We start from the raw sequence: 25,427 nt of genomic DNA, 5'->3' as shown, positions 1-25,427 counted from the left end.
TCCTGGCCACTCCTTCTCAGGGTAACTTTGGAGCTCGTACCCATAAAGGACTGAAGCCAAAACCCTTTTGTCAACATTTGGATTGGTACTGAAGGAGAATGAGTGTGTTATGAAACTGTTTGCTAATCGTGAGAATATTCCAGCCTAATTATGTCATCTAAACTTCTGAAATCTTTGTTCTCTCTGTAGGGCCCTACTGTGGTAATGTGATGCCCATCCCCAAAGAAATCATTCTGGATAGCAATGAAGCGACTATTCACTTTGAGAGTGGATCCCACGTGTCAGGACGAGGCTTTCTGTTGTCCTATGCCAGCAGTGATCATCCAGGTAAAGTGAAATGCCAAAGTAGTAAAGGATTAGTGGCATAGTCCTTCCTATTTCATTATCTATCTTCTCTGCACACACAGATTTTAGTCAGAATGTTTGGTCCTAAATATTTCCAGATTAGCATGAACCATGATATTAATAGCATGTGTACAGAAGCAGTTGTAACATTAACCAGATATAATAGTTGCTGAAATCTTACCTAGACTATTTGCAACACAGGCCCAGTGAAAGATAAAATCAGTACCTTCTCCTTGAAGCACCACTGTAGTCTGGGCTCCAGCCTCTACCGCGCAGTGATAGGATGAAGGAATAGGAGACATTAAGATTCGATTCCTGCATTTAATGTTCCGGGGGTCTGTGCAACTTTGCACAGACAGGGAGAAAAGGGAGATGAAAAGAAAGAGGGAAAACCTCTTTCTGTTGCTTTCTAATAAAATTGCTTAAGTATTATACTGACAGGTTTTCAAACTAATTTCATGTTTAGCCAAATATTTGTCTATATTTCTATGTCCTGCAATGGGGATTGACATTTGTAAACTTTTCACAGATCTAATCACGTGTTTGGAACGAGCAAACCACTACACAAAGGCTGAATACAGGTAAAGAGGGTTTGCAGCTCTCAGCGTTCTGGCTTGCTTTGCCCTATCTGTCATCTGGTTCAATTGTTAGAAAATGTCATCGTTCTGGTTTTCTGGAGAATTTTTTTGAGCTCCAATGCTGTAATACTGCAAGGCCTGGCTGTGGGAAGCAGTAGTGCAGAATGGAGGTCTGCAGCCCAGAAAAATGAGGGCATGGAGTTACAGAGCTCTCAGCAATTCTCATTAGGGCATACGTATACATCGTATATTTAAAAAGAGTTTCCACTTTGAAATTCAAAGTAGCCTCAAATATCAGTGCTTCTCCTGAGAACAGATCACATCCTAGCTGATACAAGATTATCTGAGGACAACCTGTAATTTCGTGGTTCCTTGAACTTTGTGATAGGATTTGAAATGGTAATAAATTGTGCTTTTCTGGCTGTGTCTGGATGTGCATGTAGGCTTCTTATCTGGGCTGTGATGAAAACTCATGTGGTAATATTTCTAGAACAAGAGGATTAAACAGAAATGTCCTTGCAAAACTTCTCTGGTTCTTTGTGTGCTAATTTGTGCAATCCACTCAGGAACTCAAGGGCCTATTTGTTTACCTTGTAGACTCATGAACAGAGCATCAGCTAGAACTTACTGCTAAAATACTTACTGGTTTGAGAACATTTCTTCTGTATGAGTTTGTTTCTGTGTATCATCACTACAGTTCATATTTTAAACAAGCCTCTTTTCTCTCACTACAGCAGATACTGTCCTGCTGGCTGCAGGGACGTAGCAGGTGACATTTCTGGGAATATCAGAGAAGGATACAGAGATGTAAGTACACAGAGTAATGAAGGGAAATTTCTAAGACAGAAGAGAGAAGCATAGCACAACTTCATTTCAACTTTTCTGCTTGATTTTTGTCAGTAATTCTTCCCAGCTGTGTTAGGTATACCTTTTATTGTCAGTATATGAGTATGTTATCAGTATATAAGCACACGGAGACACTTTTCAAACAGACCAATCAATTGTGTGAGAACAAAGTCCACTGACTGTCAAATACACCTACTGACTACTTGTGGTTTCTGGCTTTCTGGAAGAACCCTGCATTGGGTTTCTGCCTTTTGAGGCAGTGGCCATTGACATTTTAAATATTTCTGCGACTTTGGTTTTTACTTGTTTGGAGCCCATGTGCATTTCTTTTCTAAATTTATCTCTCGTAGGGAAAAATATTTCAGTAACACGCGGGTTTTCTTTAAGATCATGCCTGCAGTATCCCAGCAATCTGCTGTTAGATGAAATAAATACTATACACTGCCTAGTCACATCCCACTGATAACTACCAACCTCTTGGGTTGTTTTAACTGCTCGTTCTTTAAAGCGGAGAAGTTGCCTGAGTGTTTGCATTTATCCACAGTTCATACCACACAGTGCTCTGCTCTCTCTGTCCCTCACCCTGGACTGTCATAGAATCCTAGAATGGTTTGGGTTGGAAGGGACCTTAAGAGATCACCTAGTTCCAACCCCCCTGCTGTGGGCAGGACACCTTCCACTAGACCAGGTGCCTGTGAAATCTTTACATCTCTCACAGTGGAATAAGTGTAATCATACCACTGAAGTAAAATCCCTCCCCATCACAAATACAGCAGTTGCTGAGTTTCCAAAAAGTTAGTGTTCATGTTTAACCTGTTCTTCCAGTTATCTGAGCACAGTGCTCCAGCCTGGAAAGTGGCAGAGCTGAAAAAACAAAGAAACGCCACATTACACTCTCATTAGCTGGAGTTATTCCTGCCCTTCATTCGGGTGATTAGGAAAGAAAAACAGCACATGGCATGACCTCATGCAGATCTTATCTGCGCTGAGGAATTCTTGTTAAAGGGGGATTCAGCTTTTCTGATGGGAAGAACCTGCAGGGCTCTCCTGGAGACCTGCTGCCTTTGTGTCCCCACACTTCCCAGCACTCCTTCAAGGGGACAGCCTAGCACCCCAGCTTGGCATCCCAGCCTGTTGAGTAGCATAGCCCGGAATGAAACCAGTCTCTGCCAGTAGCCCCTGGGAATGTCTCCTTTGCATCTTTGCACTGGCACTTTACTGCTCTCACCTAGCCCAGTGGTATGTTATTGCCACCTAGTTGGCATACAAGTTGTCCTGCCTGTATTTTTCAGCATTATCCCACCTCAAATACTGGCAAATGGGCTGTACGTAAAACCCAGCAGTAGCCAGTCATCACAGCCAAATCTCCTAACGTGACTCAAAATTCTAAGGCCAGTAACAGATAGGTCTGCCTTCAGGCCAGTCCATCAAGTAATTACTGTTTTGTCTTTGCAAAGAAGAGTTGCCGTTGCCTTTGACTTTGTTTTCCTGAGGAGTGACATAATATTTCCTAGGTTACAATCTTACAGCACCTTCTTAGAAACGGATTATTTGCTTTTTCATTTGGGGGGGGGGGGAAGGTGACTTTTGGAAACAGTATTTTTTTCAAAAGATTACTGTTCTTTCTCGCTCCCCTGCCTCTTATTCCTCTTGATCCTTTGCCGGATTTTATGAGCTGTAACACCTGTATAAAAGTGGCTTGGAAGTGAAAGCATTAGCAGTTTGTCAGACTGATCCTCTGAGCTTTGGCTTCTGGCGGCTTCTGCGTTTCAGACCTCGCTGCTGTGCAAGTCAGCGATACATGCAGGCGTTATCGCGGATGAGCTGGGCGGTCAGATCAGCGTCACCCAGCAGAAGGGCATCAGCCACTACGAAGGCGTTGTCGCCAACGGTGTCCCCTCGCACGAGTGAGTACCGTGAGTACCGCTGGCAGGGCTGGCTCGGGGAGCAACCCCCAGGGCACAGTGCACTGCCCAGATCAGCAGAAGCAGGTGCGGATGATTTTTTGGGGAGGAAAAAGTGTTAGATATGGGTCTAGGGGCTTTTGGCCTTTGCTTCTACAGCTTTATTAACATGGTGTTGGCATTGCATATAGGAAAATGTTCCAAGTTTTCAGTGGCTCTGTACCATGTAGGGTGGTATTTTCTTTCTTTGCCTTCTATTCCTTCCAAAACATATTTGCAAATCACTTTGTTAGCAGATACATTAAAGTATGATGTTCTGCAGCAAACACCTTTAATCAATGTGCTAATAAATCATGATAAATTCATGTTAAAGTTTAAAAAAAAGCTAGGAAGAATGAATAAATAAAAAATGCTGTTGATCCGTAGGGGATTTAATGAACAACCTCTTAAATGTTGTGTTTTCGACATGTGCAGAGTTTTTCTCATTTAGAGTATTTATAGCAAGGTTGTTATATTTACCACTTATCTTCTGACTTTTAATTGTACTGTTGTTGAGGTAGAAATAAATCCTCTAATCTCTATCCAGCACATTAAGTCCTTCCAGCAACTGCCTCTGTCATTCCTGTTGGTTTATACTTTTTAATTTTCAAACGTTATCTGGTTTTTCATGAGGCTTTTTTTTTTTTTTGTAGGGAGGGAAATCTCCTGAGTCCCATAGCCTACAAGAGCTAAGGGAACATGTCTTTTTTATACTTTTTTCCTGTTTCCCCCATGATTTCCCTACACCCTTCTGACAATTTTAGAATCATGGTTTCATTCATGGAAAAAAAAGAACCGCTTTCATTTGGTCTGTTGCTGTGCTTAAACTTCAGCCCAGATTGAAATGCTTTATATATAACAGCACTGGAGTATACAAAGCTGGGTAACATGTAGACCACTAGCCAAAGGCCTGTAAAGCCTAAGTATTTTCTGTTTTTCTTGAAAGTTAATTGCCAAAGAAATATAATGTGTAATATAAACTTGTCTCAAGCAAAGCAGGACTGAGACCTCAGCTCAGACACCGAGCCCCTCTGTAAAACAAAAATACAAATTCTTTCCATCACATATGCCAGTTTAGTGCAACCTTGATTTAAATATTTTGTGCCATATCTAAAGATGTAATAGAATGGTTTACATATGTTTGTATGTTCGCAATCCTTGACAATCCCAGGAGTAACTTGGACAGTAGCACATAAAATGTTACAATGAAAGGCAGCTGGGATTCCCATTTGTATTTTTTTCACAGTACAAGAGCTAGTGGACAATGAATGAAGCGTGTAAGACAGCAAATGTACGTGTGCTGGGGAAAACCACTGTTTGCATAATTAACCCATCACCTTAATTGCCAAGCATCCTTTTAACGTTGCTATTGACAAAATAGCCTATGCATTTCGTGTGAGTAATAGAAATACCCACAGATATGCAAACTTACTTGTATTACATCAAGTGGGAAAATCCCATTTATGTGAAGGAGAGCTGAGACGTGCACTTCCAGGCTGAAGCCAGCCTTTATGGCTTGGGTTTAGCCCGTTTAATGTGAGGCCCCTGAGAGAGCATTCTAACGAGAAGCGCAGCCCCCTTAGCTCTCCTGCATACTGAGGCAGACAGAGGCACTTCTCCAGCATGATGTACATCCTGAAGGAACTGAATTGCCCCAAGGAGACAACTTGGGCTTTCTACAGTTGATACAGGGAACCATAGGTAAATGGGCTCATACTGAGTCGGATGCCTGGAAACTAGATGGCATGGACTTTGAGAAAAATGGGACCATGAGCGCAGCACTTCCCAGGATGCTTCTGCTGCCCCTGGCAGCTGGGACAATCCCAGGAGCAGGTGAACTGCTGGTGTGAGCCCGTTATTCCAGGAGAAGGAATTCGGAGGATGCAGGGAAATCAGTCCTTTTATTTCAAAACATGAAAAAGTGTTCCTAGAAACAGTGCGCCTGTTTACTAAGCAAATGAACCAATGCATTTCATGTTTTTAAAAAGGCTTTTAGAAGAGGTATTTCCAAAGCGCACGGCTTCCCTGTGCTCGTGGTACATATGTGCTGCAAGAAATTTCTGTGGCACAGCCACTGCCAGCAATAAAAAATTGGTGCTTGGACAGCAGTGCTTTAAGAGCTTTTTAAATGCCCTTAAATAAAAGCTTACTCAAGTTTTTAAAATATCCTTTATAGCAGATTTTAGTACTAAAAATTTAAATTATTTAGTGACTTGAGCTGAAATTGACCTCATCGGAAGCTGCTGCTGGAGTGCATCGAGCTGTTCAATACCTGCTTTGTGACAGGGGAGCTATGGCTCACTTGCCAGCCCGCAAGAGCTGACCTTGGCCTCCCAGACTCCGTTTTTCAGTGCACGTGTGACACTCCAGCATCTGTGAGGTTTTCAGTTCTCATGATCCATGTGTGGACCTGCACCTGCAAATCCTATAATGAAGATCAAGTGGCTGGATTTATTGGGCAGTTCTGATATCCCAGTACAAACGGAGGGGGGGGGGGGGGTAACTTTGTAATGTGCCCTGGGCTGTGTCTGTACGTCTGTGCATGTGAAATCATTTGTCTTTGAAAATGTGAGAAATGGCATGCTCATGAATTGTGAAAGATGAAATTCAGGGTTAACCTGCACTGCTTGTAAAAAGCTTGCTTGAGGCTGACTCTGGGGGGAAAAAAATATTTGTTGCTAAGAGAAATTTATTATGGGAAGCAGCATCCATTTTTTGCAGAGCTGCTGGCACAGGTCTCCCATGCACTCCTGCCACTGGTACTGTTGGTGAGGCAGGATCCTGAAGGTTGTCAGAAAAATGAGGCGCATGGGGCAATACCACCCCTTAAAGGACAAAGTGAAATTTGTGTGACAAATGCCACCTGTCACATTAGGAAGCTGATGAATTACCACTTACTGAATTAGTTTGTCCTCTTCGGTGACTTACAGAATTACAGCAGAAATGTTTCAGTTTGATTTCATAGCTTCATAGACCTTAGAAATGCTGACCTCCTCCCTTTCTTTGCTAAAATTGTAGCCCTCTATTTGAAAGGAATCTGGGTGACTTTTTTATTACAGAGCTTTATCTCATAAATGAGTATTTGAGGAGTGCTGTGATTTCTGTTTTGTGTAGGTTTTACTGATCACGTTAGGTGTTTATTTTCTTCTTTTCTCTTGAAACAGATTGCTTTGTTTCACTAAGGAAGAAAAAATTGGTTTGGCTGTAATGTCAAACTGGTTTGAAAAGAGCAGAGTGCATCTGATCGCCCCTGAGGGTTGCCTGGGGGGAAGATGTGGGAGGCAGGGCTTGAGTATCTCCTTCTAGCTACTCTACCGCCTACATGCCCAAATAAATCAGCTCCCTCCCAGTGCCCTCAGTCGTCTCTGAAGGGCTTCGTTTGCCTGTAGTCATTAGTTTTCCCTCAGTGACAAAAAGAGGCAGTGTTTTTATTGACCTTGACGTGGGACCACTTTCCTATTCCCTGTTTGCAGCACTCTCAAAACATACAGCTGTGTGCATGGCTGTTAGCCCACAGACAGTACCTGGGGGGAAATTTTCCTGGCCAACAACAAAGGGCAGCCCAAAAGGGAGCTGTCTTGACGCTTAAGTGCAGAAGTTGTTTTACTGCTCAGTCACACTGGCCAAGGCTTTTCAAAGGGGCAAGTGATGCATGCAGCTAATTGAAGCGATGTTGAAGGGGTCAGATTTTCAAGAAATCCAAACTAATTTCACATTAAAACCTGGGCTTTTATTTTTAATAGGCAACCAGTCAGAGTCATCAGTTCTGGAATGAAACCTCAGGGGCATCTTGTGGGGAATCAGAAAGCAGCTCCATGGGAGGCCAAGGAAAGCTCAGCTTTCCCTTACAGTGGTGATTTTATCTTGCCCTGCATCGTGCAGGGTTGTATGGAGCAGCCCAAGAAATGCTTTTTCTCCTGAAGCAAAGCAGGCCGTGTCAGAAGGAGGAAGAAAAAGGGAGCCATAGATGTTCTCCCATTAATGAAGCAAAAAGAACCATTCCTGATGGGAGCTGTTGGTTGTGGTTATAACAGAACTGATTCCCATCTGTGTTAAAACAAGGAGTAGTTTTTATTTGGTCTGATATACCTGTAGCCCTGGTAGGAATGGCCAGAGCTGGCATTGTTTAGTCACCATCAAGCAACCGTTAACTCTTTCACAGTGCTTGAGACTGGATTTGCTTCACACTAGATGTGGGCTTAGACTAATAGAAAGTCACTGGTTTTGGTGACATTGTTCTCATTGAAGGTACTGTTGGTGACAGGAGACCTGGGCACGGGGCTAGAGCCGCGCACCACTGGGGGCTCCAGGCTCCAGGGGTTCGCTTTCCCAATCCTGGCTCTTTTGAACGCTCTTCTGTTGCTGGCCAGAGGAGCAGAAGGGGAAAGCATTCCCACAGCAGTACAGGGCCCATGCAGAGGAGAAAAGCAGAAGCATGTGGTGAGAGTTGCAGGCTGATGCGACGGGGAGGCAGTTTAAAGCATAGCAAATGCTCCAAACTATTAACGAGCTGATCTGGGTTCGGTCACGGTGAGAGATGCGCAGGAGTGCTCTCACTGGGGTCAGTAACCAGCCAGCGCAGCGAGCAGCTATCCGGCCAGAGATTTTGCTAGATAGACAGTGGTTCTGCAACTGCACCTCGGCATTCCCGTGGCCACCTCCTGAAAGGCTCAATTACCCTTTTCTTTTCTTGCAGTGGTTCGCTGTCAGATAAGCGGTTTATATTTACTTCAAATGGTAAGAATAATGGCTTTATTTTTAGCTATCAAAATTTTACCTTTTTATGTAAGTGTTTTCTCTAAAAGTTTTGAAAAGTAATCAGGAGAATGTCAGGCTGTGTCTAGGAAAGATATTTTAGGACAGCAATTTCTTAGAATTGGCAAGTGAATAAAAAAATTGAAGGGATGTGAAGCGAGCTAGAAAGAAGCAGAATAGGAATAGGTCATACGCACATAGACGAGCAACAGAAATAGTATTCTGCTGTTACATTTCTGGTGCCAGCATATGAAAAATGGCAATCAGATAATCCCATTTTTATGTACTTTAGGTAGCAGAAAATGAAAGCAGTTTCTCTTCAGACATTTATAAATTCCATCTTCATTATACAAGAGGAGAACGAAAACATAGGAGGAATGAAAATATATTTACATTGCACTGATACAGAACGAGTTTTTGTTTATGACTTTCCAAGATGCAAAAGCATCTTTAATCTGTCAGGCTGTTCATTTGCATGAAACATAGCAAAGAGGGGGGGGGAAATTTTGTGCTTGTTCATTTGAATTATATTTCAGTCATCTGAGATAAAATCATTTACTATTCCACTGAAAACTGTAGAGCACGTAAAGGCCTTTGAAACTGCCAGGGAATTATTTTTAACTTCATTGAAACCTTATTCCACTGGCCCGTTTTCCGTGAAGAACCTTGATGTGCAGAAATTTTGTGGGTTCTTTGGTGGAGTTTGTAATACTTACCTGCAGCTATTATCTTCATGATATCACCTCTTGGCAGCAGCATCAAGGAGCTACTCTAATGAGTAACTTTTCTAGCCCTAATTGCAGGTGAGAATCATGCAATATTTACAGTAAAGTGTTCCCTTCAGTACAGTGCCTTCATCTGAGAAATGTTTTGTACAGCAAAATTAGTTAATGCCATTCTCAAAACATTAAAATTTTCCTTCTGAAATATAATATTAAAATATAAGAAATCTTATATATTAAAATATAAGAAACCAGGAATGAGACAAAACTGCAGAGATTAAAAATGGCAAAAATAGCAGATGTAGTCGGAAGGTGTCGTGTATGTAGGAGTTAAACTGGTAAAGGAGAGGGACCGCAGCGCTCTGGTACTGGATCATCCACTACGAATTGACTGGCAAACACTACAGCTAACGGAGAGCATCAGGCTAGCACTAGATTAAGCAACATCTGACTTTGCTGTTGTGGGTGGTCTTCATATGTTGCTAGCCTAATATAAAAATACGCTGTGAAAACGCGAAATAACTCCTTCTGCCTGTCTGTGTGGGGACTCCTAGGCTGCAACAAATCTCTCAGTCTAGAAGATGGATTCCTCTCCAAGAGCCAGGTTACTGCATCTTCCTACTGGGAGGAGACCAACGAATTTGGGCAACTTTTCCAGTGGTCTCCCAGCAAGGCTTGGCTTCAAGTCCCAGGATTAGCTTGGGCCTCTAACCACAGCAGCAATCGTGAATGGTTGGAGATAGACCTGGGAGAGAAGAAGAGAATAACAGGTATGTCACTGGTCATTAGCAGCTGGGTTTTCAGCTGGAGAAGAAACTGAATGCAGCTCAAAAGCTAATAATGCTCTAATGCAGTGTTTCTTTTGTTGAATGTAATCAAATGGTCTGCACTGAGGACTATTATTTTCCTATTTAAAAAGTCATGGCTATTTACAGGACTGGTCTTCCTATAGGGATACAGGATTGAACTCAACTGTCACGTATGCCTGATCTGTAAACATGCTGTTAGGCTCAGAACAAAATACTTACACAGGAACCAGTAGAGTCTGGATGGATGGTAAATGACTGCTTAAGATCTGTTAATGGTGCAGTTCTGGAATCAGTAAGAAACAGTAAAGTCATAGCCTTTGAAACTGGCCCAGGTGAAAGAAATTCCCATTTCCAACTCCTGGTTTATTTGTAAAAATGTAAATTACAGTTGCTACTAGAGATATAAAGACTGCTGTTATGGATCATAATATCAAAAAGCAATTACTAGTTCTAGAGTCATTAATTTGGGCTCCATTAAAAATTCCATTGCTTTAAAGTCATAATTTAAAACTGATACCCATTCTTCACCCAACTTTTAAACTCAGTTCCAACATAGCTTGAAAAGTAAATTAAGACTGAATGCAAAGTTCTCCCAATTGTTTTGGTTTCTGTGTTTGCATTTGAAATTGTTCCTTTATAACAGACACCTAAAAAATGAAAATTTATTTTGCATTTTGTTGAAAGGGATTAAGACTACTGGTTCTGGATCCACAACACTGAATTTGAACTTTTACGTAAAGACATTTACAATGAACTACAGAAATAACAACTCGAAATGGAGAACTTACAAAGGGATTCTGAGCAATGAAGAAAAGGTAAGGGTAAGTGGGAGGGACAGGAAAATGCAGAGCAATAATGTGTATGCCGCCTTGACTTTGAAAGGCAGGCGTTCGCTGTCAGGAAAGATCAGGAGTTTCAGACTTGTCTAGACTTGGGTTGTCTTTGCCAGTGTAATTTACGGCCATGGAGTAGATAGTGAGCTTGTTGAAACAAGGAAGCTATCCAAGTTGTGAGACACACTCAGGGAGGCATGTGTATATCTGTACCTTCTTTTAAAAGAACAGTGTAATTAAAGCTGTACAACAGGCTGTTCGGGCAAGTCTTCAGCTCAGCTCAGCATTTGCCTGCACTAGGGACACCGTACCCGTGCAGAAGCAGTGGTCAGTACAGCACCAGCAAAGCTGAGATTCGGCTTCAGATGCACCGGGATGGTCAACCCATCCCCCACAAGCAAAACAACCGACTGGGGTAAAAGCAGAGGGCTGCTGGTGGGGCTGTACCCTCACACCCAGCCTCTGTCTGGCCGCCCTACAGTCACCAGGAGCTGCACCGCTCCCTGCCCTCGCTGGTGGGGCCCTTGTGACACAAGTGGGCACACAGCCTACATCTGCTAGGAGTTGGTGTAAGTGAACTTAATGTAACTGCTCTTACACCAAAATACCTCTCCACACAACAGCTTTCACAGGCTCTGAGTGACTTTAAGAATGAACAGATAAAAGCAGCACAACTAGTTTCTGCAGACAAAGGATGTGCTACACAGGTTTGTCTGATAATGTTTTCCCCAGAAAACCTCCTGTTTCCTTTCAAACAAAAAAAAACCCCCAAATGCAAAATCCCCCCTCCCTGCCACCACAGGGTTCAAAGTCAGACCTTCACTCATCATTTCAGCTTGCCTCAGGATAATGCTCTACTTTGTCCTCAGTCCTGATGGCAGCTTTTAAAAACTTGGTAGAGTTGTGGAGAGATTTCCTACTAGCTCTGATTTTCTTAGCTTATATGACAAGGAATTTCACTGTGCAACATCAACTGGTTTAATATTTTTAACTGTTGAACTGAGGCGGTGTTGACCCAAAAAGTGACAAATCAACGTGGCTGAACTGTGAAGGCCAGCCATTAAAAATCTGCAGGTTTTCAGATTTCTACAATGACTTGTTATATAAAAATAATCTTATGGAAGTATTGTATATGATCTTAGTTTCAGCTAAGGTGCGTGACAAAACCTGTCCCATCAGAACCCCATGTGCCTGGCATTTTATCTAAGATAATGCTGAGCTCACTTCCCTATCTCATCAGGCTTTTAAGTTTTCCTAGGTCATGCAAAAGCACCTCCAAGAACTAATTTTGCAAGGACTACTGTTCTGCACGTGGGCTTAGCTGATTCTGGAAAATCCTGTGTAAGTGGAGGGAAAAGGAGACACAACTACATAGTTTAATAGTCGCTCTTCAAGCTTGATACAGGAAGATGACCATTTTACTAAGATGTCTAGAAATATTTCACTTCATTTTTTTCTTTTTACATTTTTATCCCCTGTTGCCCAAGTAAGGGTGCTGCAGTGCTATTAAATAAAAAATGATTGCATTATACCAGCATGCATTAACTAGAAATTACACAGAATTGAAACAGAGTGATAGCCTTTCTTCTCAGAGCTAACAGAAAAATGCAATCATCTGTCAGAACGAAAAAAAAAATATTTCTTTCCAGAACTCTTAATTCCAAAAATCTTGTGGCTGTATCTCGGATTTTCAATATATTAATTTTAGGATAATGGAAAATCTTTGAAGTCAGATGTCAGGAGCACTTTGAAGAAAGAGACTTTTAAAACAGAGCAAACAATGTGCTTACGTTTTGTTGCAGGTATTCCAAGGCAACTCCAACTCTGGTGACATAGTACGGAATAACTTCATCCCTCCAATAGTGGCCCGTTACGTGCGAATTATCCCTCAAACTTGGAACCAAAGAATAGCACTGAAGCTTGAGCTGATGGGTTGTCGAATAATGCAAGGTATGGGGTAAGCAGTGCTCCCCAGGCATGGTGCCTCCAAATCCCCCTGTGCTACCACAGTGCCACTGATGCCCCCTTCTCTTTTGCAGCTAATAGTTCGTTTACGCATTCAATGTGGCAGAAACCAAGTCAGAGCACAGAAACCTCCCTCGGAAAAGAAGACAGGACTGTTACGGAGCCCATCCCGTCAGAAGAAACTAACTTGGGTAACACTACCTAGCCCTGCATTTTCTGTAGGATCATCATGTCTTCAGCCCAGCCTGGCTGAACTTAAACTTTCTTCACAAATCAAAACTTTTAATTTTTCTTTCAGACTCTATTAAAGGTTAATGACAGGGAGAAGAGGGAGGTTGGTTTTGCCTTAAGGCACAGAAAGAGCTTGAAAGCCTTAATTTTCCTTGATGTGTGAAACATCAGGGTTCGGTTTCCCTGTCATATTGGCATGTTTGCTATGCTTGGCAGGTGGCTCAAGGGACTATACCGAACACTCGTCAGCATTTTCTGGAGGAGCTTTTCCTCACGCTCTTCCTTTATTGTATAATTTTGGTAGTACGTGAGGCAGTAGTCTCACAAAAATGTTACTTGAGGGGGTCTAGCGGAGGGCTATGAACATTGTTGGGGGACTGGAGCATTTCCCTTACGAGAAAAAGCTGAGAGAGCTGGGGCTGTTTAGCCTGGAGGAGTCTGGGAGGGGATCTACATCTACATCTATAAATATCTTAAGGGCAAGTATCAAGAGGACACACAAAAGTTCCAGGCTCTTTTCAGTGGTGCCCAGTGACAGGGCAAGGGGCAACGGGCACAAACTGTAGCACAGAAAGTTCCGTCTGAATATGAGCAAAAACATCTTTACTCTGAGGGTGGCAGAGCCCTGGGACAGGCTGCCCAGAGAGGCTGTGGGGTCTCTTTCTCTGGAGACATTCAAAACCTGCCTGAATACAACTCTGTGCCACCTGCTCTGGGAGAACCTGCCTCAGCAGGGGGTTGGACGAGATGGTTTCCAGCGGTTCCTTCCAACACCAGCCGTTCTGCGATTCTCTCTATGCAACCATGACTCCTCCCAGAGCAGGTCACTAGCTCTAAGCAGCATACAGTAGTGCATGTAATTAAACACTTTTCCATAATGCCTGTGCTCATGGGGGCTCAGACAACCTTGATTTGCATACTTCTCCCTGAATTTGCAGTCTTCATCCTTTACTGTTGTGGAGCTAAATCTTTAGATCTTAAAAAGCAAACAAACAAAATTTGTTGCTTATACTGACTGTTTGGTGGACCCGTAGCCAGGCAGGAATTACCACACCCACTACACCAAACACTGCTACCCATAAACGTAACTGATAGCTGTAGAAATGTCTCTTTAAAAAAACCTGGTTGTAAGAAGCAATCACTGTAAGAACAAAAGCTCTTCTGAAACTGCATTGCTTTTGCCAAGAGCAAGCTCAGTTCATCTGTGCAGCAGTATGGTGAATTGTATCCACATTCACTGAAAATTAAATCCACTGAGATTTCATCTGCTAAATTGTAAATACCCTGTGGACACATGTACCACCTTATTCTCACAGACTGGTGTTTGTTAGAATAGTGAACGGTGCACTCCTGGCACAAGAGCCACCCCACTGCTAATTTTCTAATCCCTGCTCTAAACCATGTTGTGTTAGAATTTAACAGAGGCTAAACAGGTTTTTCCCTAGTACCATTCCTGGAAATTTTTGAACTACTTTGACTGAAGTGTTTCAACCAGTTCAACGTGAGCCAGATACTTGGCATGTAAAATTGCAGCCTCATTTGGCATTTTTATAAGCAACTGAAAACAGAGTGTAAGTGGCTTTGTAAAAGTTACCTAAGTGTGTAATAAGACAGAACTGCTCTTTGTAAGGACACATTTAGGTGTTAAGTGTAGGAGAAAGTATATTTAACTCTTGTCTCAACACTGTTCCACATAGGTGCATGGCTGCCAAGTATGGCTGAGGAGTGGTCTTGCAGTTCTATAGTTTTACATTTTCATGCTCTCCTGCAAGGAGCATTCCTGCAAGATTATCTGCCTTTTGCTGTATTCTCTGTAGTAAAAATTACCAACCTCAGAGTAATTTGCCTTTTAAACTTTCATCCTTTTCTTTTTTTCCCCTCATGCAGGCTTAAAGCTTACAGCTATAATTGTCCCTGTCCTCATCGTGCTGTGTCTGTTCCTGTTCTCTGGAATCTGTATCTGTGCAGCCCTACGCAGGTAAGATACTGGCTCTTGTCATAGGAGGCATTTGTGACTACCTAGCTAGCACATCCAACTACGTGCCCTCTTTCCAGACCCTCTTTACCAGGGAGCTGGAAATTGATCCTGTTTGACAGTCTGCCTTTTAAGCAGAACTCATGTCGTGTCTCTGAAAATTGTATTTCTTACTGTACATCTATCTACCCTAGTCAGACAAAAACAAAGGCAAAGCAGGTCAGAACTGCACGCTGCAATTTACAGTCCGATGTAACCAGCTGTTCTCTTCAACCTACATATACCCACAAATACTAAGGTGTAAAGCCATCAAGATGAAATAGTTTCCACACCAAAGCCAACTAAAAATTCACTGAAGGGAGGATTTGAGCTATCTATCTGGATCGTTTTCTTTTATTTCCTTCCTGTTGTGTTTCTTCTTCCCAGTCCCTTAAGTCACAGCACTTAACTTAGTGGGCTGAAAGCGGAGCCTAGCTGTAAGGAGTTGCACACGTATGCTGGTAAGCAGCTAAAAGTAAGCCCCTTCATTTCACACGTCAGAGGACGTGCAGAAGCCCTGCTAACTGTGATTCCTGCTACATGTTCAGTCATGAACCTGCACTTGCATGTAGAGCTGGGAAATGCTTCTGTCAGCAGATGAGGATCTGGAAGTATAAGCAATGCTATGGTGATGTTGCTTCATCACTGGTGGTACCCAGCTCTGCCCTGGATACCTAGAAAATCTATATAAACTAGCCAAAGAATTCAGAAGAGCAGACCCGAAACATAACCTGGAGTGACACATATAGGCAAGGATACATCAAATCAATGAGTGCCAGACCCAAGAAATGTGAACACCGTCACTCAAAACTTGCATGTAGATGGGGAAAAAATGAAATGTCAAAATGCTGGTTTGCATGCCTTACGTTCTAGTAGACACCAGCCTGCAGGAACTCGGAGTGAAGCATTGTCCTCAGCTGCTAACCACAAAGGCTGTCTCTGCTGGAACTAAGGTATAAAGCTGAAATGGTGTAAGTGCAGATGTTTATAAACGCTGTCCTCTCCTCTCAGGCGAGAAGCCAAAGGACTTCCTTATGGATTATCCAGTGCTCAGAAATCAGGTTAGTGGAGAATCACGCACTTTGTCCTCTCCTGTCTGTTGGGCCAGTGGGAAGGGGTTGTCCAACTAAGCATGAAACACATATGAAATAGCATGCACATTTCCTGGTTCAAATTCACCTCTTCATACCAGGGAAACAGCAAACGGTAGTGCCACTTGTGTCATTCTAGTACAGTGCCCTGAGAAACAATATAATTTGGTTTCTATGACAGAAAGGCAATTAGCAAAAGATCTATTATACAGAGTGCATAAATTAGCATGTAAGAGTGCTCCCAGGTGCCCTCCTTTTCCTTCCCTCCTCTAAAATACCTATTTTGCAGAAAATTGCTGCTTTTCTTTCCTTTTCCCCACAGCAGAGGGGATTGCTTTTCTCTAAGAGAGCAAGGGCTAATAACTTTTTATGGCTTTAATATTTTCATCTTGCTTCCCTCCCCGGTTGGGACTATATTTATAAAGCCTAACAATACCAAATTGTACTTCATGTGTAAAATCAGAATAGGGGATTGGCTTGAGGGCTCTGTTTAGGAGATGCCTGCAAAATCCCGGTGAAGGATATTCTTTGTCTTGCTCAGTAATGCTTTCTCCCATCATCTTGGAAGTTAGGGTTTAGCTGTATTTCCTGGCCAGCCAACTCTGTACAGGAATATCCTTCTGAATCTTGACTTTTTGTAAAAAAAGAAACCACTAAGCAATTCACATGTCTCTTGACAAGTGCCTTGCAATAGCTCTGCTCCGAAATTTCATCCCTCGGCAGGTGCTGACGTCAGTGAAAGGAATGCTGTTACCCACTGCAGCTCACCCTCATTAGAAAATTAATTTGTACTTAACATCATATTTGCTAATATGATTTTTCAAGGTCACATCATAATCCTTTCTCACTTGCTAATGAGGACAAATCCCAAGAAATTGGAGACAGCCTCTTACCCAGTTAGTTCATTTGTTGTGTGTGTGTGCTGCGTAAATCAAGCTCCTCCTTAAGCCCTCGTGAACCAGGCTGGGGACTTGGAAAGCTGGGAGCTGAACCCACCTCTCTGCAGACCTCCTGTTGTGGGCTCCAGGCAAATGCCTGACACTGTGGATTTTTTCTCTTCAGTCTCACAAGGATGTCGTGAGAACAAATTAATTGATGAGTGCAGGTGCTCAGATATCAAGAAATGGAAGCCATACTACTCTGGTGAAAAAAAGATATTTTAAGCATTATTTTTGCCACAGAAGCAATGGCAAAGCAGGTAACTGATTTGAAGTTGGTATTTTACTGATATACTTTGTTAAGGCATCAGTGCAGGCACCTACAGAGTTTGAGCCCTTCTGGCCAAGGAAATTCTCTATAAAGTTTTGTTTTCACTTGGAAATCCCAGTTGGTGATTCACTTTTTCCCTTTCACCCTCCAAAATTAGGGGGCTTTTTTTACAAACAGCATGTTTTAGTCTTGCTTTTTAACTACTTTAATATAGTTATAACGAGTACACCAAAACCTAAGCTTTCTGGTCAGTCTTCTGATTGTAAGCATTTAACTTGCTGATAAGCCTTCTATTTTTATTTCTTTATCATAGGTTGTTGGAAACACATCAAGCAGCCCTTCACCAGACATCAGTCAACAGAATTTACCATTAGCTATAATAATGAGAAGGAGACACCACAAAAACTAGATCTGGTCACCAGTGACATGGCAGGTAACAATTGCTCCCGCTGCCACGCATTCGTTTCGCTCTGCATGCCGAGCAGGTAACAGGGAGAGGGATGGGCCAGCAATGTTACAGGCTCCAGCTCTCATGCAAGCTGAGACCCAGGAACAGATTTATCTGTGTTCATCCCAGATGTTACAGTGAAGCAGCTAAATGTATTAGGAGTAAAAACGACTACTGTTTTGGAAACTTTTTCATGGAGTTGTGGGCAAAGAGTTCCTGACTCTGAAATAGTTACAGCTGAAGGTAACCGTGGAAGGCGTTCAGGTATGGATGTAGTGCAAGAACGTGCCTAGAACAGGATAGTTTGCTTTTGCTGACTTAATTTTTGTGTTTCAGTACAAAACACAAATGTTTCTGGAAATGGAACAAAATATATAATGCCCCTTGCTGCTGAGCAAATAGAAGAATTACTTAGTTGGTTTGTGGTGGGATTTCATGCCCAGCTGGAAGTTGTGCTGAGATCCCTGTGCAGCTTTCCTGAACTATTTCAGAGATGAGGCCCACTGAAGTGGAAGCAGGTAGGTGAGAGAGAAGGAAAAAAACCTGTGCTACCTTGGCTCCAGGTGTTTGGATAGAGCAAACCCCCACATCAGTACTATTTGCATCCCAAAGGGATGATGTTTTAATTCATCCTCTTAGCACATCTTACCCCTGCCTAGTCTAGTCTGTCTGGAAAGGCTAGCAAGACCAGCCATTTCATGGGATCAGTGATCAACAGTCTTCCAGAAAGATTTAATTTGCTGTTTCCAGCTTCTAGACTTCAGAAATACCTTAGAATTTCTCCAATGCATTTGGCAGAGAAATTAAAAAACAAATGGATGGTTACTTGTCATGGTTTAAGCCCAGCCAGCAATTAAGCACCACACAGCTGGCTTGCTCACTCCCCCACAGTGGGATGGAAAGAATTGGAAATGTAAAAGTGAGAAAACCCATGAGTTGAGGTAAAGACAGTTTAATAGGTAAAGCAAAAGCTGCGCACCTAAGCAGAGCAAAACAAGGAATTCATTTTTGCCACTTCCCATCGTCAGGCAGATGTTCAGCCATCCCCAGGAAAGCAGGGCTCCGTCATGTGTAATGGTTACTTGGGAAGACAAATGCCATCACTCCAAATGTACCCCCTCCTTCCTTCCTCCCCCAGCTTTTATTGCTGAGCATGACATCATATGGTATGGAATTTGATCAGTCGGGGTCAGCTGTCCCAGACGTGTCCCCTCCCAGCTCCTTATTGCCCCCCCCAGCCTGCTCTCTGGTGGGGTGGAGCAGAAAAGGCCTTGGCTCAGTGCAAGCACTGCTCGGCAATAACTAAACCATCCCTGAATTATCAATGCTGCTTCCAGCACAAATCCAAAACAAGCCCCATACTAGCTGCTATGACGAAAATTAACTCTAGCCCAGCCCAAACCAGCACGTTACTGTAATTCCATACAGTGCTACCCTGGATATCTTTGAAAGATGGTTTCAGTCCTTTACAGAAACTTCCAATGTAAATATGCAGAGACCTATAGAGCAGTTTTATTTCAGGAAGGAAAGGGAGTGAATGAAGGTTGCTCACAAGTCATGGTTGTCTGGTTGTCTGGCTCCCTGGCCATGTCTGGGGAGCCTCTGCTCTCTCTCCATCCTCCCCTTCTGCCACACTCATGGGAAGTCTTAACTCTCAGCCTGGCCAGGCAGCTCCCCAGCCTCAGCATTTCATCTACAGTCCCCTTAGAAATAAGAAACATCAAATAAAAATGTATATGCAGCCCAGAAATGTGCCATTTAATAATGTAATTGCAGAGAGCATGCAACTTGCGTAGAGGTTGACGTGCTGCTTGAGATTCCCTCCCTTTGAATCCCCAGCTGCCTGCTGGTTCCCAAAGGCAGCCAGGAGCAAGTTGAGATGCTTCATCTTGAGCACAGGAGATTGCTGGGGATGGCGGCAGCGATGCTGGGGAGAGCTGCACCACTTAGTGAAATATCATAACACCTTCACCCTACATGCTGAAGTTTGGGAGGTAGCCAGGAACTGCCAAAAAAATTCACAGGACATATGGAATCGAATCCGACGCTCATGTCAGATGAACCACGATGCCAGAAAAGAAACTGAGCTAACTTCTTCACGCCTGCGTCAAAACATGATACTTTAGCAGTGTCATTTACTAGAGCTGTTCAGGCCACTGTATGTATCCGTAAGAGATTGTCACTAGCACCAAAGCGAGAAAGTTAAGAACACTGAATTTTCGCATAATAGTTTTACTGGATTTTTTTAAAACCCTTTTAGTCCAGATCTGCTTACACGGCAGCCTGGCATCTGCCTCGACTAGAGGTGCAAACATGGGCTTCTTGAGGCCACATTTTCTCCATGTTCCTGCCCTGGCCCTTTGCCCATCCCCAGCTCTATCCCTGCTGTCCCCCCTTGACTGGGGTGACTGCCCCGTCCCTCCAGCAGCGCTGGTGCTGCTTCTCCTCCCACAGTTGATCCCTTTTTGTGTGCCTGCAGCAGTGCTGAGCTGGCTTAGCGCCTTTCACACTTCCCTTGACTTTCTTGGCTGCCGTTCCACCTAACTTCATCCTTCTTGTCAGTCATTTACTGTGAGATGTCTTTTAAATAAAGCCGGCACTTGGTCAGGCTCGTTTAAGAATCCTGCGGGCATTTTAATTATTCCTAAAGCAGAACACTTGTTTTGGAGAACAGCTTGTTTGTGGATCTTCATGCAATGTCCTTTGTCTGGTTTGTTGCTAATATTTTGTTGACTTCTCTCTTTTTTTCAGGGCTTTGGAGTACACTCCAGAATTTATTTGGATGGGTAGGTGGGGAAAGGCAGGCAGGGAGTAGGAAAAGGGATGGCAGATTGGAGCTCCTTGGTGGAAGATCTTTTGCCACATTCTGCAACAGGACCAGCGTTGGGGAAAGGCTATCTCACATTCCTGATAACCATGTTTGATACAATAGCAGAGTCATTTTTCAATGTAAAATACCTATCTATGCATAAGTGTTATATACTTAAAAATCACCGATCTGTGCCTTACTCTGAGCAGTTCATGCTTCCTTTTAGATTATCAGCAGCCTCTCATGATTGGGACTGGGACGGTAACACGGAAAGGATCTACTTTTCGGCCCATGGACGCCAAAGATGAGGGAAGAAGGGGGAGTTCAGAGTTTGAAAATCACTATCACTGTCCGCACAGAGCTAACCGGCACGAATATGCTCTGCCCCTGGCCAGCCAAGAGCCCGAATACGCCACCCCCATCATAGAGCGGCACATAGCAAGAGAAAATAATTTCTCCTCTGAGAACGGCTACAATGTACCTGTTGTCTCATCTCAGAAACACTCCCTTTCTGCCGGCAGCTTCTCTAGTTCCTGTAAGACCGACAGCAGGAACGGAGACTATCAGACACCCCAGAGTGTCATAAACTATGACAAACCCAAAGTTAACGGTGTTCTGACCTCTGTGAGCTACAGCATGGACTACCAGAAACCTCAGCCCAGTGCCCTCGGAAGCGAGGGTTACTCAACGCCCAGAGACTGCCTAAAGCCCATAAGCCAGACCGCAATGACAGCTCTCTTGTGATGTGCCGAGCAGGAGCGATGCGGTGCGCCGGAACGTCACTGCACAGCTTTCTGAAGTGAAAACAGAGTTTGGAGGGACTCTGCTGCGGGAGGCAGAAGGCAAACAAGCCCTGTGTACATAATATTGCAGTCTTGCTGGGTTCTGACATCTGAAGAAAGCATATGCTGTTTATCACTGTTTATAGCAAGAGAGATGTTATCAATGAAGACTGTACATCTTATTTTCTGTAACTGATCTCAGTGCTCTATTTGCAACGTGTGCAATTTGTACATAGCTTTTATTTAAGGAGAATTTCTTAAGTTTCCTTTTCACCTGGGGGATCAAAAGGATTGCAGAAATGCGTATTTAAGAAAAACAGGCCTCCTCCTCCCTCTTTATTTTACCTGCTGTTGTACTGGCAGCTGTAAATGTTGAATCTTATGTTTGTGGTGATTCATCTCCTTTCCTATGATAACTGAAGATAGGGCATCACTGTAGTTCTCACTGGGAGGGTAGAAGAAGTAAAACTATTTGAAACAAACAATGTGCACAAGAGAAGGCAGCTGAGCATTTAAATACCGTGCTCAAAACCCACCTTTTCCCAGCTGCTTTTTTAGCAGCAATTCTTACAAGCTTCAGTTTGATCTAGCATATGAGCCGAGCCTGTCTAACTTGCTGTTCATGTTAGAAACAGGTAGAAAGGCTGAAACCAGTTTTGGGTTCAAACCATGGTGATCACCCTGCAGTAGAAAAAAACCAAAAACCAAACCACGAGCCAAACATCTGCCAATCTGGTGGTTTGGGGTTTTTTCAGGAAGTGTGTGTGAAACCAAAATGTGAATTTACGGCTGAGAATTAAATCCCATTCAATCTCTAGCTGATGCTTTTGCTGCTAAACTATAAGGAAATTTGTTCCTTGGCACAAAGCAGCAAATTTCCTGAATTCTTCATTTTTCCACTAGGTATTTTTCTGGTTTACACATTTAGTGTAACATTTCTATTTGAAATATTTCAACTAAGTAAAACACAGTGTGGCTTACTGTTGCAGTTAAATTTGCGAGACAGCAGATCAGCACAGTTATTTTCAAATAGTTTTTCTTTTGCAGCTAATGTTACCCTTACTTCTGTTTTTGGACAAACTTGAAGAAGCGTAGGGATGGGTGCAATGTATCGCACAGTAGCTGGCTCCTCTTTCAGCAGAGGTGTCATTGAAGTGAAACAGCTTCTGGTAGCAACTGGGACTGTCCGCTGCCCTTCTACTTGCAGTACTTGAAGAGTCACTTTGAATTTGAAAGCTTATCCTAGAATGTTGAGAAGTGATATGCTTCTGAGAAGGAAGAATGGTGCTATATTTAAAGCACAGGGTTGGGAAATGAGACCAGTAAAACCTGAGCTCTGGGAAGCTATCCGAAGGCCCTCCTTTTCCTTGCCTGTGAGCTGGGGATAATTTGCAAAGGATGCAACAAAGATTTGTGGTCTGTTTGCAAAGTGCTTTCAGATCCTTGGGTGGAAAGTGCTGTCAGAGTCCAGACGTGTTGCAGTGATACTACTCACAAATACTGCTAACTCCAGTGATACCCAACCTTAAGGCAGGCTTTTAGCGGGCTCTTCGCATATGCTTGTTTTGCAACCTCAAGCGGTGCCATTCCCTCACGCTGCCACACTGCGCATGCAATTCCCGTGCAAAGGAGAGTCAAGGTAACCTTGTAGCCTTCCTGTGTTTGCTGTCAATACAGGTTCTGTGAAATGTCTGAAACACCTCAGGTCCTGAAGTGAAACAGCAGCAGCCTGTTTGTTAGACCGAGCTGGGTGGTGTTGTTTACCTTCTGTTGTTTACATGTCTGTGTAAATAAAGAACACTGGTATTTGTAAATCAGTCACACAGGCCTGCTGCTTAACTCAGTGACTTGATTATCGCTGCACGCCCACTCTCATCACATATCCTGCAGGGTGAGAAAGAAGCGTTCCTCACGCCCTGCAGAAGTGCTGGTTGTACTGCTGCAGTTTGCCGGCCCAGTGTGACAGGCTAAAAAAAGATTCTCTCAGTGCCCCATTTAGTCTGGCTTTTCTGTCCGTAAGCTCTAGAGAAGAAGCACCCATGAACAAACATCTGTAAACAACCCTGCTGCTGGATGCATATAATTGAGGAAAGGATGAGGATGCCCTCCTGATGAGCCTGAAACCAATACTCCGCCCACACAGCTAATTAGCTTGACTTATCACTTTACAAACAAGCAGTGTTCAGTAATCAGGGCTACTCCCCACCTAAATAACGCAGCAGTGCAACGGGACAAGGCAACAGATGACATTACTTGTATTATAATAAATTTTTTGCATGCCCCCACCTCGTGCTTTGCACGTCTGCAGCTTGCTACAAGTGTCAAAGGGTTCCTGGTAGCATGTGCCCATTTCTGCTGCTGTTCAAACCCATCTTAAGACAGCTGGTTTAGCCCAATGAAAAGTTGGGTCTCAGTTTGCACCTTGCCTTCATCACCACCCCCCAACAAAAAACCTGCAAAACTGCTAAAAGATGGGTTAAAATAAACCTCCAAGCATCTCCGTCCTGTCCTCCCTGTGTCTTGGTGCTGACAGGGACAGAAGCAGCACCACAGCTCTGTTGCTCACAGCTCAGGGTCACAGCTGTGGTGCTTCATAGTTCACATCTGAGCAAGTGCTGAGGGCAGTTAACACAAAAAGCCTTGGGCTTCTCCACCTCAGCCTGGGAAATGGGAAGTTTTTAGTGACCCCAGCAGCAGATATGCCAGGGAACTTCCTACCTGTGTAGTCCTTCTGTCCTGGTGGTGGTGGTGGGGATACTAAATCCTGGTGTAGGAAGGAAAGGGGACTGCTTGAACCTCCCCAATGGCAGTGCTTATCCTCATGCTCATCCTCTGAATGGCTTCTCGCATACTGGTACACGAAACTCCAGCTTGTCTACATCAGCCTGTTCTCACCGTCACAACCAGCTGCAGGTATAACACAGGCAGCCTTATCAGACATCACAGATTTAAAAAAAATCTTCCTTGCACAGCGAAGGTTAAAGTGTGCACCATTTTGAGACATTCACATGTTTGAAAGTGCTGTGTTAGCCTGGGTCTCTCCAGTGTCTCTAGAAGCTGGATGAGAACAGGCTCTGAACTGTCAATGGGGACTTTCAATAGCATTTCTGTATCAAACTTCTTTCCAGAACAGGCACTCCCAGTAAACTGGAACAGTAAAGCTAAGCCAGAGTTCACATGACGGTTAAATATTAACTGGTCGTAGCAGTAAGGGCCTGCCTGTCCCTGCTGCATTTGACTGCAAGCCTTTGCCAGGAGCAGGGTCACACACTGTAACTGCGCGTGTCTTTGGCCAAGGGAGTCAGCTCTTGAGGTAAGAAAGTGTAAAAGATGATGTACACTACCTACATCTGAAAAGCCTGTGACATCTAAAAAGTGACAGCTTAGCATGTATTTCCAGACAGTGCCTTATATTTTTAAAAAAGCACAAAACAAAACAGCAAACACACAAACCTACAAAACCCAGCTACAACAAAAGTTCCCTAAACACCACAGCAAAAATACAAATGTTCTTTGCTTTCACCTCCTCAGACGGGGAAATAAATAGCAAATTTTTATTTCTTCTGTCAAGTGCTTTCCAACACTCAATATAATAGCTTTTTTTTTCCCTGTCAAGTGTAATCCTGAAAAGTATTTCCCTGTTGCTAGAGTTTTAACATCAGATATTAAGCCCTACCTTAGTACCTACCAGAATCTTTCCACCCAACAGGCAACGGATTAAAATTAGCCCTTGACTTGCAGACTGGAATTAGGATTTCCCCAGATTTCCCCATCTCAACAGATGTCGACTCACTCACTCATAGCATCCCCCGCTCTCTTTTACCGTCTTTCTCTGGATCAGGCACTTGGCCCCACCTCCCTCTCCAGACACCATCCACAGGATGGGTTCAATCATCTCTGTAGCCCGCTGGCTGCGGCGGTCTCTGCATAGATGGGGGAAGGCAGGAAAAGCAGCAGGGCCAACCTGCATCCCCTGCATCCGATGGGTATTGTGACCGCTGCCACGTTAGCTTAGCTGTTATGGCTGTGTCTCTAGCACCTGAGGGT

The 25,427-nt window shown here is 43.5% G+C and overlaps 1 protein-coding gene across 1 annotated transcript in view; it reads left to right on the top strand.

Moving 5' to 3' along the window:
* The window catches only part of DCBLD1 (discoidin, CUB and LCCL domain containing 1), a 56,288-nt gene extending 33,091 nt beyond the window's left edge, over positions 1–23,197 (top strand). Inside the window, exons 3-15 of the mRNA XM_080389520.1 lie at positions 190–327; positions 875–926; positions 1,658–1,730; positions 3,543–3,676; positions 8,409–8,449; positions 9,744–9,959; positions 10,683–10,813; positions 12,634–12,781; positions 12,871–12,987; positions 14,915–15,005; positions 16,053–16,102; positions 17,655–17,774; positions 20,825–23,197. Coding sequence (XP_080245646.1) covers positions 190–327; positions 875–926; positions 1,658–1,730; positions 3,543–3,676; positions 8,409–8,449; positions 9,744–9,959; positions 10,683–10,813; positions 12,634–12,781; positions 12,871–12,987; positions 14,915–15,005; positions 16,053–16,102; positions 17,655–17,774; positions 20,825–21,342 — 1,829 coding nt within the window. The 3' untranslated portion in view covers positions 21,343–23,197. The remainder of the gene's footprint in view (positions 1–189; positions 328–874; positions 927–1,657; positions 1,731–3,542; positions 3,677–8,408; positions 8,450–9,743; positions 9,960–10,682; positions 10,814–12,633; positions 12,782–12,870; positions 12,988–14,914; positions 15,006–16,052; positions 16,103–17,654; positions 17,775–20,824) is intronic.
* Positions 23,198–25,427: the final 2,230 nt, after the last annotated feature.

Source organism: Falco punctatus (genome assembly GCF_963210335.1).
Source record: "Falco punctatus genome assembly, chromosome: 5".
Classification (NCBI taxonomy): Eukaryota; Metazoa; Chordata; class Aves; order Falconiformes; family Falconidae; genus Falco; species Falco punctatus.
This window is presented reverse-complemented; position numbering and strand designations above follow the sequence as displayed.